The 18,102-nt window shown below is 38.6% G+C and overlaps 1 protein-coding gene across 2 annotated transcripts in view; it reads left to right on the top strand.

The window, feature by feature from the left end:
• Positions 1-18,102, top strand: part of mpp7a (MAGUK p55 scaffold protein 7a) — a 118,771-nt gene that overhangs the window by 77,051 nt on the left and 23,618 nt on the right. For both annotated transcript variants that reach the window (XM_079851732.1, XM_079851731.1), the window contains 5 exons: positions 2,078-2,159; positions 2,321-2,406; positions 3,271-3,345; positions 5,060-5,256; positions 6,363-6,427. In XM_079851732.1, coding sequence (XP_079707858.1) covers positions 2,078-2,159; positions 2,321-2,406; positions 3,271-3,345; positions 5,060-5,256; positions 6,363-6,427 — 505 coding nt within the window. The remainder of the gene's footprint in view (positions 1-2,077; positions 2,160-2,320; positions 2,407-3,270; positions 3,346-5,059; positions 5,257-6,362; positions 6,428-18,102) is intronic.

The raw sequence follows: 18,102 nt of genomic DNA, 5'->3' as shown, positions 1-18,102 counted from the left end.
AATGACTTTGACAGCAGATAATTGGTCTTACTGAGGTAATGCAGATAGAAGAGGATCATGTCTGTGTGAGTGTTTAATGTTTTTTTTTTTTTTTTTGAGAATCTTATTGATATGCCATTGGAACAACTTTCGTCAAGGCCGATATTTCACCTCTTTCAGACAATTGAAATGAGGGGAGGTAAAAACCCTGATAGGTTTTTAAACACACGCACACTAGAGGAACAACTCCACACCTTCATCCACTGTCACGGATGCTTTAGAAATAATAACAGCCTCAGAGACACTGATGCAGAAAACAGAGGGTGAAATAAAAGGCAGACTAAAGCTCAAACTGTCTGACATGTTTGTCTGTGTGTGAATGGCCCTGCTCCCTGCTAGGAATCTTGCTGTCTTAGTCTCGCTGTCTAATTTCGCTGTGTGTTTGTGTGTGTGGTGACAGCCCATGCTGTGAGTGTCTGGCCATATATGTCTCCGTTACAGTAGTGTATGGGTATGTATGGTGGCAGGAGGACACACAGGACTGGCATATTGTTGGCAGACCAGTGCCCTGGATAGCTAGTGCTTTTGCATTCCTGTTTTGGCAGTCATAGCAGTCCATTTAAGCCATTAAGCTGTTGCGTGTATCTAGCCATACTTCAGTCCACAGTAACAGAGCACTTACTTTCTTGCACATATAGTATACGGACAGAAAATCACATGCACTCAGTGGCCATGTTGTGTACTGGACCTTTCCACTGTTTGTATCATTCTGCTTGTCTGATTTTGTGCGGACAGACTGGGGATTTTTCACAAAGTCTTTCTACGTAGTTATGCCAGTAATTGGTGGCAATTGATTGTTTTGGAGTGAGTCATTGAATCATTTGTTCAACTGATGTGTTCAGACACACTGATTCATTCAGGAATGAAGAGTGACTCATTGAATCATTAATTAAACTGATTCATATAAAACACTGATTTATTCAGGAATGAAACACGTGACTGTCTTCATCAGTCGCCCAATGAATCATTCATTTAACAGATTTGTTTAAACACTGATTCATTCAGGAATGAAACGAGTGACTTGCTGTGTCCCAAATCATGTACTATCCATCCTGAATAGTATTTGAAATTAGAATTAGTGTGTTCCAAATTGGTAGGTTGAAATTAGCATTCCAAAGATACCTGGATATTCTACTATTTCCTATTAGAATTCGAAATGTAGATTTGTGAGATTTGTGCACACTCTATTTTTTGGTATTGCCCCAGAACCCATTGCGTGTTGGATGAGGATTCGATTAGAACTGCAAACACAAATAAAAAGTGTTTAAAAACTACAAACATGGTGAATGTGTGAGACCTGACGGTTCAGATAAAGGGATTTGAGTGATTAATAGTCAGTATCTAATCTGATGAAAGAATATTTATTCAATGTTTTCCACATTAGATTTCATCTTGCAATGACATTGTGAACTTTTGTAAAGATACATTTCGTCATTAACTTTTAAATATATCATTATCAAACATGGAAGGAGACATGAGAGTTCATGAAGAGAGTTCTCTGCAGACTGGCAGATCAATGTGATATTGATCTCCAATACAGTAGGAAATGAAATGAAATGAAATGTGGAGGATATCTGTGACAAGATGAATGTCAGGACAGTTTAAACGGTGACAGGATGCACCTAACTAAGTGACAGAGAGCGGTCCATTAAAGATGCAATTATGACGAAGTAGTATGTCCGAAAGCTTGCCTACTCTTCTGCTGCAAACTCAAAAGTATGTACTTTCTTCATAAAGAGTTCAAACCTTTAGGGGTGTACCAGTGTAGTATAAGTAGGCAAATTTGGATGCAACTTCACCAGTGAGTTATTAAAACATTAATTTAACTACTTTAGTTTTTTCAAAAACACTCATGTATTCAGGAATGAGACAAGTGACTGTCTTTATGAATCTTTGAATATTCTAATAGACATTTATAATCCAATTAAACCAAATTTTGTTTAGACTTTAATGTTTGTATCAACCTGGTCACTGTTAAGTACTGTATGTGTTTACTTTAAGCAAGTGTGGTTGTTGACTCTTTGTATGTGTGTTACAGGGTGCCACCATAAAGAAAGATGAACGCACTGGAGCGATCATAGTGGCACGCATCATGAGGGGTGGGGCAGCAGACAGAAGTGGTGAGCACTAATGCGCCTCTTCTCTCACTACACAAATGTACCCTAATAATACCCAAATGTTTATTTTTTTTTTACACAAAGCCTGAGATGTTTATTACACTGAATAAACTGTGGTCTCTTCTTAACTTCTCTCGTTATCCACTGCTCTTTGTTGCGTCCAGGGCTGATACATGTCGGAGACGAGCTGAAAGAGGTTAATGGTATCCCTGTTGATGACAAAAAACCTGAGGAAATAATCCGCATCCTGGTATGTGCGCGTTTGTGAAGAGACAACTAGAAATGCCATAAACAGCATGTTTAACAGTTTGTAATGTAACAGAATATTGTGAAAAGGTGGTTTTATCCAGTGGGAATTGTTTGGACCATTAAAGGGATAGTTCGGCCAAAAATGATATTTAACCCATGATTTACTCACCCTCAAGCCGTTCGAGATGCATATGTTAATCTTTTTTCAGACGAACACATTTTCAGTTATTTTAGAAAATGTCTTAGATCTTTCAGTGGTTATAATGTCAAGTTATGCGGTCCACTCCTTCAAGTCCCAAAATGTGCATGCATCCTTCACAAAAGTAATCCATCCGGCTCCAGGGGGATAAACGAAGGCCTTCTGAGGGTAATCCGTGCGGTTTTGTCGTAAAAATATACATATTTAAAACTTTATAAATGAAAATATCTTGCTTCCGGCAACGGTCGACGCGCGTTCACGGCAGATGGATGCCGGCGTATGACGTAGGACGTTTTTTGGGACGCATTTTGGGACTTGAAGGAGGTGGACCCCATAGCTTCACATTATAACCACTGAAAGATCTAAGACATTTTCTTAAATAACTGAAAATGTGTTCGTCTGAAAAATGATTGACATATGTTTCTCGAACGGCTTGAGGGTGAGTAAATCATGGGTTAAATATCATTTTTGGCCGAACTATCCCTTTAATGTGTGAAACATTATAGGCTAAGAATCTAATGTAATTTTCCTCCTAAAAAATGTTTTGGAAAGAGAAAGTTATTGTGAAATAAACAGACAAAAGGAATGCACCAGTGCACGTTGTTGATTTCATTTACTAAAAAGGTTGTTGATCGTGTCTTTTTGTTGATTCTGCTCTGTTTATAGTCCCAGTCGCAAGGTGCCATCACGTTTAAAGTGGTCCCAGCCATCAAAGAGGAGTCACAAAGCAAGGAGCCCAAGGTACAGTTCATCAGCATTGCTGCTGATCAGACATGACAGTTTAGGAAAAAGAGATGGCCGATATGGGATGTTCTCAGATGGTGGGGAAGGGGGGCTTTCTCTGTATATCTACTATGGGCTGCTGGCTTGATAGATGAACTTTTGTTCCCATCCATCTTCAACACAAATGATTTGCACTAAACCTCTCAGCCCCTGTCTAGCTAACAAACAGCCTATGTCGAGCTGTTCCTAAACCAAGTGAGCTACATGAAACCTCAGTAATGACTGATTTACAATGCTCTACACATGCATCTTACACAAAACTTTAGTCAGAACTGTTGACACTTAAATGATTCCTACAGAATTGAGTTCGGACATGAGCTAAGCTAAAGACTTTATAGTAATAAACAAAAAAACACAAACCACTAACAAAAATATTTGGTGAAATAGCACATTTTAAATTATTTTGGTGATAGTAGGTCTATAGGTTTTAGCAAACCTTTGCAATGGATTTTGGGATTGTGTCCTATCCATGAGGAATAAATCCAATTCTGACTTGAGTCAGAACTTGTTAAGTACACGTCATGGTTATAAGTTGGAGGGATTGGGGTCTGTAAATTGTTTTCTGTAATTTGTCTCATGCTCTCATCAAGGCTGCATTTATTTCATAAAAAAAAGAAGAGTAAAACAGTAATATTGTAAAATGTTATTACAATATTAAATAACTTTTATTTTATTTGAATATATTTCAAAATGTTATTTATTTATGATGTCAAAGTTGATAATTTTCAGCATCATTACTCCAGTCTTCAGTTTCTCATGACCCTTAAATTTTTTTCAATACTATTTGTATTATTTTTGTGAAAATTATACATTCTTTCAAGTTTTTTTGATATATAGAAAGCTGAAAAAACAGCATTGATCTCAGCACAGAAATCTTTTTTTTTCTTTTTTTTTTTTTTTCCGTAAATTAAAAACGTAATCCTTGCTAAATGAAATTAATTAATTTAAATAAAAAAAATAAAAAAAATGTATTGACCCCAAACTTTAGAGTGTTGTGCTGTACCATTTCTTTGCGGGTTTATTCTATTCGTTTTTCTGTGCTGTAATGGTTTAAATATGTTTCAGTTTTAAATTCAGTCATAACCCACATGTGTGTTATCCAGTGACCGTAGTTTACTGTTTTCTGCACATGTAATGAATATGTTGAAGTGATGCTAATTGGCTGCACATGTGTAAGAGGGATAAAAAATGATGGAGTGCAAGACAGAGAGATGAAGTGTTCCCTCAGGATGTATTGGTGTGTTTGTGGGGAACATTCTCCCTTGTAACATCATTTTTCTGTATGGCACATGCAGCTCTCTAAATCAACACAAGCCACTGCTTTGTGCTTTGGGGACTTTGCTGTCTCCGTTTGCTCTCAGTAACCCTTTATTTTCTTATTTGTCTTTTTTATTGATTTGATACGTCTGCTCAATCACTCCAATCCTCCAAACACCTCATGATCTCCTTTTTTAGAAAAGCGCTAATGAGAATCACATAGCATTTCCAAGAAGATTTTACATGTGTATGTGTGGAAATTAAGCCTGTCTGCTATCCAAAAATGCACCTTGATTTGTTCATTATTTAGAGAGAAGGATGGAGCAGATGTGATTTGAATTTCATCTTTCTCTCATTTCATTTTAATCCATTTAATGTTAGTTAAAGCTGCTTCTCTCTCTCTCTTGCTCTTCAGATGTTTGTAAAGGCGCTTTTTGACTTCAATCCAGCTGACGATAAGGCGATCCCTTGCAAGGAGGCAGGCTTGGCGTTCAGGATGGGAGATATCTTGCAGGTTATGAGCCAGGATGATGCCACCTGGTGGCAGGCCAAACTCGAGGGCGATGGCAACCCGCGCGCTGGACTCATCCCTTCCAAACACTTACAGGAGAGGTTAGCCAATGCTTTTCTCTCTTCCCTGCTCATTTCCTCCCACTATCACCAGTTTTAAATTCAACAGCACTCCTTGACTCCATCATCTTGTCCGCCCTCTGTCCAGCCCCCTCATATATCATATTCACCTTTCATGCATCCATCTCTCTGTCTCTCGATCATTCCAGACTTCTTCCACTCCATTACAACCTGACTTTCACTCCCTACTATGAAAGGAATGACTTTTCTGACTTTTTTGTGTTCCTCATCATTTTGTTCCCTTTTTGTGCAAGTCGGCTCGGCCAAAATACTTTGGATTTCCGTGGCTGTCTGGGCTGGAATGAGTAATGACAGACAGTGATAGCACTGGTTCACATCCACTTTGGACGTCCACGCACGGAAAATTGCACATCAGTGGCTTTCTTTTTCATAAAGTGGACTCTGATGTGCATGCATATGTGTGCTGCCTTAGGAAATAGTTTCTTTGCTCTGTTTCTCTTGAAGAAAGTAACTTTCAATAGTAAAACATATTTTTGAACCTGTCAGATGTACAGTAGCAAGTGCTGTTTCTGGCTGACCATTCTCTCTCTCTCTCTCTCTCTCTCTCTCTCTCTCTCTCTCTCTCTCTCTCTCTCTCTCTCTCTCTCTCACACTCACACTCACACTCACACTCACACTCACACTCACACTCACACTCACACTCACACTCACACTCACACTCACACTCACACTCACACTCACACTCACACACACACTAATGGATACTTAGGCAGGTAGCTCTGCATTGTAGTTAAGTGTTTAGTAATCTCCATACAGCTGTGAAATCTGATGGTTTTACTGCATGTCAGAATAGGGTTGTCAGTCAGGTTTGGAGTGCTAAATTACCAATCATTAAGTTAGGTTTACACATTTTGGTTGTAAATGAGTGACGTATGATGTTCAAAGACCAAACAGACTGCTTTACACAATGTTGTCGGTTGATTTAGATTTGATGGGTGATTGCTTCTCACTCGCACATATATCAGTAAATTCAGTTATCAGTCCCAAACACTGACACTGAATGTATACTATCTGTTTACTACTATCTATAGATCTTTATCTTTATCTTTCTCTCTCACTTCCTTCAGGAGGTTTGCAGTCTGGAAACCCACGACCATCACTACTCTTCAGAGGACCCCCAGCAAAAGATTTTGTAAGGACCACACTCCAACAATCATGCAGCAACTAAAACAACCACTGAAACACACACCAGAGCTCAACAATATGTTTTTTCCCACTACTGGCTCAGTCGGGCCATTAGTTGTGGCCCCACTATGAAAGAATTATAATTAGCAAAAAATGTAAAAAAAAAAAGTAAATACCGGTATACATTTAGTGGAAATGTTTGTATTTTTACATTTAAATTTAAGTGTACTTAACAAAATTTCACTTTATAAAAGTGTTTTTTTCTTTACAAAACTGGAAATTATATACATATAATGTAACTTTCAAACACTTTTACTGGAAAGCGATAGCATATGATGCAAAACATTACTCTTTGGTTTGTCATTTCTCATTTTTAATGGTACTTTCAAGGTGGTTACAAATAAGTTTTGCAATTTTGACGAACCTCACCCATTTTAGTCAACTAGATAACAGTATCTTGGTGACAAATCATCATAATTTGTAAACCATTTTGATTAAATCCAGAAACTGAACAGTGGTTCTCAGCCAGGGGGATGGAGGTGAAAAAAAATTAAATAAAAACATTCTTTTTGAAGAATCTTAAATCTCTGGAATCACAAAATTTAATTCAATTCAATACATCTGTTAATTATGACAAAACTGCTTGTTTTCTTACTTTTTTTTATTACAGCAGAAATATCAAATAATGTGTTGGACAACAGGGACCTTATAGTCAGACAGGTTGAGAACCACTGGTTTAAAACATGGTTGTACAAGATCACTGAATGTAAAATTTCCAGTGGTAATGCCCAAAACTCTCTCTCACTGACCTCAGGCCAGACACCGTATTGTTGAGCCCTGCACACACTCATTCTTTTGTTCCTGGACTACAGCAGAAATTATTTTTGAACTGTTGTATGAGAGCGGCCCATGCAATGCAGATGCTGTGACGAGACAGTGGCTTAAAAAAAATGAATAGAAGGAATAGCAACCGGAAAAGATTAGATGAGAGGGTGGGAAGTGCAAGGTGAAGTGAATGCAGACAGGGAGCCCAGACTCCCCTGATTGGTGCCAGGCAGATATGTGCACACATGTGTATTCATGTACATGTGCATTAATGCACGCCTGGACATAAGCTTCCTCTCCTGCTTTCCATTAATCTCTCACATTTGACTATCGTATGCGTGTGTGCGTGTGTTTGTGCGCCACAGCTCTAATCTCTCCCTCCTACTGACATCAGGGGTCTTTATGGAGCTATGCTGGGTTACTCTCTACACATGTGCGCACTTAAGACTCACCACGAGACAGACCCGCAGCAACACTCTCGACATGTTGCCGTCATCCGTACAGCTACACGCACACTTGATTGAATAATACAGCCACTCTGGATTCTTATCCCCAATGCCACATGTTTGGCCTCCCACCTTTCCCATTTTTCTCTGTCACTCCATCGGCTGCTTAAAACAAAGAAAAAGTAAAAGTTGATGTGTGTTATCAGTAGTTATCAGTATTGATGCGTTTTCCAGGACCACCCCAGAAGTCGTGAAACTGTCGTCTTCGCAAACTCATTACGTTTCACTAAACGAACAAGCATAAGTAATATTAAAGTCCTGCTTTTATGCAGCTTTTCATTTGTAGAATTTTTCTGGAATCACATCACGTATATAAATTTGTGAGAAATGTGCTCAATTCAGAAAAACAGAAAGCTAATGTGTCCATGTCTGACTTAACCAGAAGCAGACCATATACAATATCAATCCAAACACAGGTGTTGTAGATGCATATAGGTGAGCTTGGAAAAAATAAATTGTTTGTTTGAAACGGTATGATTGTGCACTTTAAGAGTAAGACCATCTGTCCACTGGCCTGCAGTGTGGTGACGTTAGCCCATATTTCAAAGAGCAGTGATGAGGGGCTTTCTCTGGATGACTGAACACACGCTAGTGCTTTGCACTACAGACATGTGCTGTCAAATAAAGCCTTACTTATCAGAACAGCATGACAACTAGCTGAGACTGTATGTCATATCCATTATAAACCCCACACCCCTGGGCAGGTTCAGAGACTAAAACTTTCGGGGTTTCCACAGTCAAATCATATTTAAAATCATGATTTTAAGCATGGGAATGTCATGGAAATTAATCTTAAAAACAATGGAAAGTCATGGAAATTTACCGGTACATTTTTTTTTTTTTTACATTGTTACATTTGAAATACACACACACACACAAAAAAAATTGTATGTGGTTATAAAATTTTGTAGGCTAGAAATAGTTTTATATGGATTAAATATAATAATTTAAGTCAATATCAAGTAAATCCTTATGAAGGACTGGAAAAATTACAGTGCACACTGTCAAATCATGGGTTGGTCTGGTTACAAAAAGGTTTGCTGGTTCAATCCCCACAAGGAGCGATCACCATTGTCTTTGAGCAAGGTACTTAAAGTTGGCATGAAGCGTAAGTTCACCCTATATATTTTCTAAACACATCTTAATGATCTTATTATGAATAATATCCATGCATATGTTTCTTTCATTTTTTTTTTTTTTGACCTCGTATTTCAAAATGTCATAACTTGATCGTCCAATAAAATGACAGACTTATCTGGTGACGTATACTGGCCTTCTCCGATCATTTTGGTCCACTTAAGCTCTTTCTTATAATTGACTTCAAGCTCGCATTTACTTTAGATCTGACTCACCCAGTCAACAACGATTGACTAGTCTTGTTTACCAAATCGCTTCCTTTCAATTACTTACTCCCAGCATTCCGCCTCCTCTGCGATCTACTCCTCACCAAAGGAGGAGCACTGGAGGCCACACTCAGCCTCTGGCCCTAAGTCCTAAGACTGTGATGGACAAGGTTCTCTAGAGGTATTAGGCGAAGGCTTAGACATGCGTGGGATGTATCCCCTGAAAGCTGCTGACCCCACCCTCGCCTCTCTAAACCTTCTGGCTACCGTCTCCACAGACGTGCCAAAAAGAGACTTGCGCATTAAGGAGAGCGTATTTTTTCTCGTTCTCCTTAATGTCTGCCATGTTGAACCACAGATGCCTCTCCACGGCCACCATCTCTACGATTGAACAACCAATGACAGCTGCAGTTTATTTAGTTGCCCGGAGGTCCAAATACATGGTGTAGAGTGGCTTCACGACTGCCTCCCAGACAGTCCCTGTCTTTAAGCAGATCCGCCTGGTACGCTTGCAACACTGTTGTCGTGTGCACGGAACCACCAGCCTGACCTGCTGCCGTATATCCTTCAAATGCGAGGTAGTCCTCAACGCAAGGCAGGGTCCGGGTGAGGAGGCTATGGCCTGACAGGATTTGCTTGTCAAAAGTGTCACAAGTGACTTCCTGTCTCTCGCTCCCCGAAACCAGATCAAGTCTAGCTGTGGCGTGGGCCATCACCTCCAGAAACTCCTTGTGGAGCTGGCAGGCTTAGAGAGCTCACTATAAGCAGTATCCTCGCCCTCATAAACCACATCCACCTCATCTTGGCTGGATGATGCCAACAGAATTTACTATCTGTTTGTGAACAGCAGAGGGGGTGGATTTAATAGCATCCGCCTCAACTCTCTCTGCATCTAATTCCTCAGAATTAAGGAAGAACAAAGCTTCTTACCTGTCTATTTCAGTCAGTCTCGCGAATCATGATGAGCACATCCAGCTTCCTCAAGGAGACTAACGCACTCCACCTGTAGCGTTTGTTTTACAAGCGCATACAAACATGCGTCTCCTGAAGACAAAAAGATCTGATGACATCTATCACAGACGCCCTCTTATACACGTATGTGCTCCAGTAGTGACATCATGGAATTGTCATGTGTATACACGTGCTTCAGACACCGGTCACACTGATCGATCCAAGACGCAGTGCTGAGTTCCACTTCGAAAGGGAACTCCATGTTACTCTGGAAGGATAGTCCTTTCAATTAATGAAAGTACTGTAAGCATACTATATGCTACATGGATAAAAACATCTGTTAAATGACTTCTTTCCTAAGACTTACACAAGAATCTTTATTAACTGTCACATGACCAAATTCTGTTATGTTTTTTCTTCTCCACTTTTATGCGATGTCATTGGCACAATGGGGATGTGCTTCAGACATGTCAAACCAGCAACTTTCCAGTTACAAACCCTGAGCCTTAACCTGTCAGTTAATATCGGTTTATTTTGTTTGCAAATAGATTAACACATCTTGTCTCATATTCACCTCTCATGATTACTTTTCGCATGATTAATGTGTCTTCTGGTTACGCAAGCTACATTTATATGCAACCTAATGTATAATGATCCTAACGTGTTCAGGACCACTGATCACAAGCTTCTTGTTGTTATCATAATGTTGTCACATTGCATGTGGAGCAGTTATTTCGGTGTACATGTACAGTAATGCACTTGTAAATAGATATATATTATATTACACTGGTTAAAGTACAGTAGATATAAACAGAACACGTGGAATCTACAATGGGATTAATGTAAATCTGTGTATATAAACAATGAATCAGTTGGTCTATTCATGCCCGTTCACGTGCTTTGGTTTGTGCCCTTTTAGATGTTTGCTTGACCAGATATAATTTCAATCCAATTGTTCTGTCATAACTGTAGATATGGAAACTATTTAAGCACCCCTTTAATCTACACTCACCATCCCTACTTATCTGTAATAATCATCTGTTCTAGATTAATTTATAAATTGTGGGAGGCAAAAGGCATCTGTTATCTTTTTGGAATTATTCTGTCATGTAAAAATGGCATCATTTCAGTGATCTTGTTTCCAGGTTTGCACAGTCCAGTTTGTGGTAGCCTTTTTTTTTTTTTTTTTTTACACTCTGTGGCCAAAAGCCATTTAAAAAAAAAAGGATCATTATATTACTGACAATGGCTAGAAAAATGTGCTAGGTGTAGGAAAGTTCACTGCTTCATGCACTTGCCTCGCACAGGTTCCATTTCTCTGAAATACGCCCCCAGTAATTATGACAGATGTGACAGTTATTCATTTTCATTTTGTAAATCTTACCCATTTTTTCTTATCCTAAGCTTAGTGGCTTCACTTCTTGTCCTAAACCTAAAACATCCTTGGATCCCCCTTTTTTTTTCATTTGGGTCACACCAACAAGAAGAAAGATGCCTAAGGATTCTCCTGACTGATAGCACACAAAAGATTTTACTGCCCTCCATCCTCCTCTTCATGGTATTGCTTTTTTGGCAGGACTGTGTGGATGTGTATGGCAGGCTGTGTAGATGCTGCCCTTTGCTCGTGCGTGTTTTGATTTAAGCTTGTTTAGTAGAATTGAGACCACATGAACTGGAGGAAGCTTTTAAAGTGACTCCAAATGTTCCCATGTCTTCAGGCCTGCACATGCACACTCAAATACACACTTTCTCTGCTGTTATGAACTGTTAGTTGTTCTGTAGCTGCAGTTTCCTATGAGGTAAGCAATGGTTTACCACTTAATGGCATACTGAAGACTTTTCATAGAATACAAACAGATTTTTACATTTGTTCAACATTTAAAGGCATAGTTCAATTGAAACTGTGATCATTTACTCATCCTGATGTCGTTCCAAACCTTTATATTGTGAAAAAGAAGAAATTTGGAAGAATGTTAAAGCAAAATTGCACCCCAATGACTTTCATTAAAACAGCAGAAGAAAAAAGTCAAACAGGTTTGGAATGATTTGAGGATAAGTAAATGATGACAGAATTTCTATTTTTGGTTGAACTGACCCTTTAATTTTTTATATTTCAAATCATGTTTGTAATGTGTACTTCCAGTCACATGACTTTATCTTTCCTTTTATTTTTTTTCTTTATAAGATGATGAGACAGTCGAATGGGGTAGGTCAGTTTCTTCTTCCTCCATTAATTTGCTTCTCCCATCACCCTCTTGATCTGTTTTTAATCTTTTTATGTTTATCATATTCCTTTCTTTGCTTTCCCAGTGGAGGAGATTGAAGGTACACCTTTCAGACTAACTCTGGTTTGCCTATGAAATATCATAGCCATTAGATCATTGGCTGGGGACCCCTGTATGTGGTAATAGGGTACCCGAACAATGAAGATATGGTTGATTAGAATTCATTGGTCCACAACAGCCTAATGGAGCGTAGCAGAGTGTGTAAAGGGGCCAAGAGTTCATAACCCTACTGTATCTCTCTCATACTGTATACTAAAACACACATTCACAAGCACACAATACATCCCTATTTGCCAGACCAACTATGCCTTACACTTAGATTAGAATGATGAGTGGTCAAATGAATCCCACCCGTTTTAGTCTTTCTCTATGATAGACCGTGTGAATGTGATTGTGAACATATTCCCCCAGTATTTCATAGTCTTATTGTTGTGAGAGACGCAAAAGATGTTTTAACTTATTTTTACCCCATCTGTAAGGTATGTATTGAATGCATTACGTGTTGTGTCTAATAGACAAAAGAAATCTGAAGTTTATAGCCCTCATGGAAAGTCGTGGATGTTGAATGTGAACACTGCCAATAGATCTGTCCACCTGGTTTAGTTGTAGAGGATCAATAGATGAAGGAAATATGACCTTTGTGCTTGTCTGTAAACCGTTCAAAAGTTTGTTGTCGGTAAGATTTTTCAACGTTTTTTAAAAAGATCTTTTATGCTCAAGGCTGTATTTGTTTGATCAGAAATACAGTAAAAATTGTACTGCCCTCCTACTTTTGAACGGTAGTGTAATAATTGTCAGTTTTGTTTATATTACTATAAGCTGTATTGACAGTCTTTTTTGCAATTGGCAATCTGTTTTGCTCATCTTTCAGTATGCAGTAGTGTTCCTATCTTTCTCTCTAATATAAATCTGTCTTGGTTCCTTCTGCCTTTCATAATTTGAAGAGGACAATGAGTTTGCTTCCTATTTAAGTGGACTCCATATTGGTGAGCTCTTTTTGATTATGCTTTGTGTCTGTCCTCTGTCCCATAGCACTCCTCTCTCTCCTGTCTGATTCATATTAATGATAAAAGAGTGTGTATATCCCGTTCTGTGTCATTCTCTTGTAATAGTTTCTTGTGCTGTTAGCTCTCAATCTTCTCCCTCCCTCTCCTTCTCTGTGTGTGTCTGCTCAGTCGGACAAGAATCTTTTTTGACATGTGGCTGCACGCTGTTGCATGTCCTATAGTATCATTGTCAAGCTTCCTTCTGGCTTATTTTGCATATCTCTTCTTTTATAAGTGGTCGACTCAATCAGCCTGCTGACTTCCCCTTTTGGTGTAGTCTGCTTTTTTAGTCTTTACTTTTTTCTGTCATGACCATGTGTTTTGTACGTTTCCTCTAAGATTGACATTGTTATTGTCAGTAGCGATTCCTGAGTGTTATTGAGTCTTATCCACAATGCAAAGTGGAGAATTGAAACATACTGAACTCTCTGATATCAGTGAAATCCAAGTAATCAGTTTTTTCCCAGTCCTTTTTTAAAAGAGCCAAATGTGCTTTCGTTTCTCATATAGCCACCCTGTGAGCAGCTGTACTTTCTGATTTTCCTGTGTGTTGGCAGTGTTTTTAGTTTAAATAGCTCTGTGTAAATGTTCAACATATTGCATTTAAAAGCACTGGTTTATTTCCAGGCTTTGTGGTGGAGGTCCGGCGGGCTCTTGATGTGGTGTGTGTTGGACATTGGGCTGTTTGAAGGCCAGCTCTCAGTCAGGCCTTAGTCTGGTTTCCATCTCTAGCGTTAGTGTGTGGAAAATGAGTGTGCCGTAGCATTCTCATTATCTGTTACCGCACAGACTCATGTATTCTGTTGTACAGTATGCCCGTCAGGGACAGCTCTATACAGTGGCCGCAAAACGTACAGTATTTCCGTGGGTCCTTAAGTATTAAATATCTCGAGTAGTACAAAAATCACTTATTTGTCTTTTGCAAGGGTCTACGGTTTCAGTTCACAGCAATTTCCCCTCCCTGCTTAATGTTCTGTAATCACTCCATTCTACATCCACTTGAGGTATTCCATTTCCCGTTCCCTAATTTGTCCAAAGCCGTCGTTTCATTCTTCCATTTCAGTGAATCTGTTATATTATTATGATTAGATTATTAAGGTAAATATTGATATTTATTTGTACATTTTGATGTAAAGATATTTATCAAAAGTTTTTAGTGGGTTTTTTTTTTATGTTAATCTTCAGCAAGACTTTATTTATTTGATCAAAATACTGTAAGAACAGTATTAATAAAACAATATTGCAATTTAAAATAACTTTTCTATTTGAATATATTTTAAAATGTAATTTATTCCTGTGATGGCAAAGAAAGCATCATTACTTCAGTCTTCAGTGTCACATGATCCTTCAGAAATCATTCTAATATGCTGATTTGCTGCTCAAGAAACATTTCTTATTATTATCAATGTTGGAAACGGTTGTACAGATTTATTTTACAACAACTTTTTATTTGCATTTTTTCAGGATTCTTTGATGAATGTTATTTAAAAGTTGATTTACAGTCACTTTTGATCAATTTAATGCAGCCTCGCTGAATAAAAGTAATTTATTTAACAAAAATTTCCTGACCCCAACCTTTTGAATGGTATATTGTGTTTATGTATACTAATTGTATATTATATGCATCTTAATTAGATTTTTCTTTTGTTATATTTTGATAATGTTGCCTTTTTGGGGCCACTGTGCTCTGTTTCCCCTCCTGTTTCTTGTTTGCTGCTTGTTTTACAAACCTTTTTTGTCTCAATTGCCCAGATTCAGCCTTTTCTTCCTTCTCCTTTGTCTTTGTTTGTCTCACGCTTGTTTTCTCTCTCTCTCTCTCTCTCTCTCTGTCTCTCTCTCTCTCTCTCTCTCTCTCTCTCTCTCTCTCTCTCTGTCTCTGTCTCTGTCTCTGTCTAATGACTAGTAGACATTAGTCTGTTTGTGTAAACCCTAAGCTGCTGGCCACTCATTTGAACTCTTTTGATTTCAATCCTGTGGGTAGAAAGTTTATAAATAAAGCCGTGCAGTCCCGTCTGCCAAGCTCAATCAAGCTCCGTCATTCAATAGGGATAACCTTTTCAACGCTGCGCCTCTCGCTTTTTCTTTTTTTAATCTGCCGTCCTGTTTTCTTCCACGCTTTCATTACCAGCCTTCTGACCTCAGCCTCTCCTCTTCCTCCCAACAGCCTAAGAACCTCAAGGGCTGGTCCCTGAACAGCTCCTTCCAGCTTCCGTGCCCTGCCATGCATTACATATTCCATGTAACAGGAGAATATTTTTTTTTAACTTCTTTAAAAAACGTAAAACTTACAAGTCCCATCATTGTACTCTGTCTTGCCTGCGGTCTAATTCGCTGTTATGATTTGAACCTGGTGTGGTAGTAATGTAAGACTGTAAAACACGGATGCTTTGCTAGTTCTGCTCCACCCTGTGTCAGTGGGATGAAGGGGTGTCAGGCGTGCAAGGAGTATTAGTCTTAATCCCAAGTGTGCCATCCATTCATGTATGTCAGCAGTAAGGTTTTCAGCTGAACCAGTGCACGTGTGTGTGTGTGTGTGTGTGTGTGCATATGTGTGTGAGTGAAAAGAAAATGTCTGTATTTCTTTGAACATGGTAAACAGAACAAACCTTTAAAAGCTACAATAGTAGCTGGGTTAACATCCATAAACTATCTTTCATAAGCCTGGGATCAGTTAATTTTATTTATTTATTTTAATAAAATGTATACTTTTATTCAGCATGTCAGCATGGCAGTTGCAAAATGGCAGTGAAGACTTTTACATTCTTACAAAAAGATATTTCAAATAATTGCCATTCTTTTGAAATTTCTATTCATCAAATAATCTTGACCAAAAAAAAAAAAACTTTTCACAAAAAATATGAAGCAGCACTAACAGTTTCTAAATCGGTATATTACAATGAATAAGGAATAAATATATCCTAAAATGTATTACAATAGAACATTTTGCAAACACTAGGCATCATACACTTGCTGACTTTAAAAAAAGGTTAGAGTAAAACTGGGCATCATGCACTAAAAGAACTCCCTCCGAACACACTAACTCAGAAAAGATATGCTCTAAAATCGGCTCAAAATACAAACATGTTTGATATCCTCAGACTGGATTTAATTAGAATCTGTAGAGTGTGTGCCCACCATACACTATGCGATTTTCTGTGAAGTCTGTTAACTCTAGACTGCCCAAAATCTGCAGACTTTCAGCAACGATCACCAGCATCCAAACTGTAAATTGGGTTAAAAATCGATGCAAAGAAATCCGTTGTGTAGAGTATTCCAGCCTTAAGAAGACAACTGGAAGACAACATATTTACCAAATACATTTCTAGATGCACATTGAGAAGTCATGTGACTTGAATAATTCAGTCAGATAATTAGCTACAATTTCCTCCCAGTGCTATCAGACAAGTTGATTGACAAAAATTAAGAGTCACAGTGGTTACAATTTTGTGATACTATTGAATTGAAACATATTGGGTGGAAACATTGCTCTATTTGCAAATAGTGTTTTCTATATTCCTGTTTTACAAAATGAATGGGATGTGATATGATGTGAATACAGGTTTGCTGTGATCAGCTAATCCTAATGACCTCTGCACTATGAGGGTGACCACAATTTAGGAATAAGTAAAAACAGGGAGGAAAGGCGACGGGAGTCAGAAGAAAGAACAAAAAAATGAAAACATTTTGGGGGGAGAAGCTAAAGCTGGGAAAGCCATCAGCCCCCGGAATCCAATTAAGGCAGGAGTTATGGAAAAATGGAGACGTGTTTTAGACTGAAATAAAAAAAGCTCCATTTCCAAAATGAGTTTATCTCATCTGTCCACAGGTTCACTCCTGGAGGAGGAGCACCGGGGCCAGAAGCCTCAAGGCCTGTAGCTGTGCACAGCTTTCGATTACCACGCTTTTCCCCACACTGACCCCGGCTCAGGTGGATACACTTTACTATAATCGGCTGAAGTCACTGGGATCTTAATTTGGAGGGGTCGTTTGGCAGTCTCTCTAATTTTGTGTGTATGGTAGACTAGATTTGAATTAGCCATGGACATTGAGAGCAAATGTGCATCTCTTCGACTGATTTGTAGCCAGTACATAAAGTAGATGATTATAGTCTCAATGTCCTTTACTCAGTGTTTGGCTATCCATCTGTGGGGGTCAGGAATGGCCAGACTTTGCAGCGGTTCAGTGAATAGATTTTGTGTGTCTGTTCGTGATGTTTGCATGTGGGTGTTTTGTATCTCTGATGGAAGGAACAGGTGATTGATGAGACTAACAGGAGGGCTGTTTCCTCCAACTAGCCTCTTGGATTTGTAGTTCAGATACTTACTAAACCTGCTAGTGATGACTACACCGGCTTGACCTGGCAGCCCACTCAGTTTGTCTGTGAGTTAGACTGTTAAGCCACGTTGAGAGCTGAGCTCCAGGGCCTTAACGGCTGATGTGTAAGCACTCTGGTCGGTCAGAGAGTTCAAATTTGACCGCGATGGATCACTGGAAACCTAACCCTACCCCCCACACACACACACACACACACAAAAAGTGTTATGCTTTATTTATATATATATATAAAATTAATATTTGTATAGATAAACTCTACCTCAACTATTATTATAAATATACATTAAAAATAATAAATATATTTATTAATGTTTGAGTGTGTGTATATATAGATACTCCACCTCAACCTATTGAATTCATATTTGTAACATCAAAGCACAAAAAGCAACTG

The sequence above is a fragment of the Squalius cephalus genome (genome assembly GCF_949319135.1).
Source record: "Squalius cephalus genome assembly, chromosome: 19".
NCBI classification, from domain to species: Eukaryota; Metazoa; Chordata; class Actinopteri; order Cypriniformes; family Leuciscidae; genus Squalius; species Squalius cephalus.
Note: the sequence above shows the minus strand (reverse complement) of the source record. Positions and strands in the feature narration are given on the sequence as shown.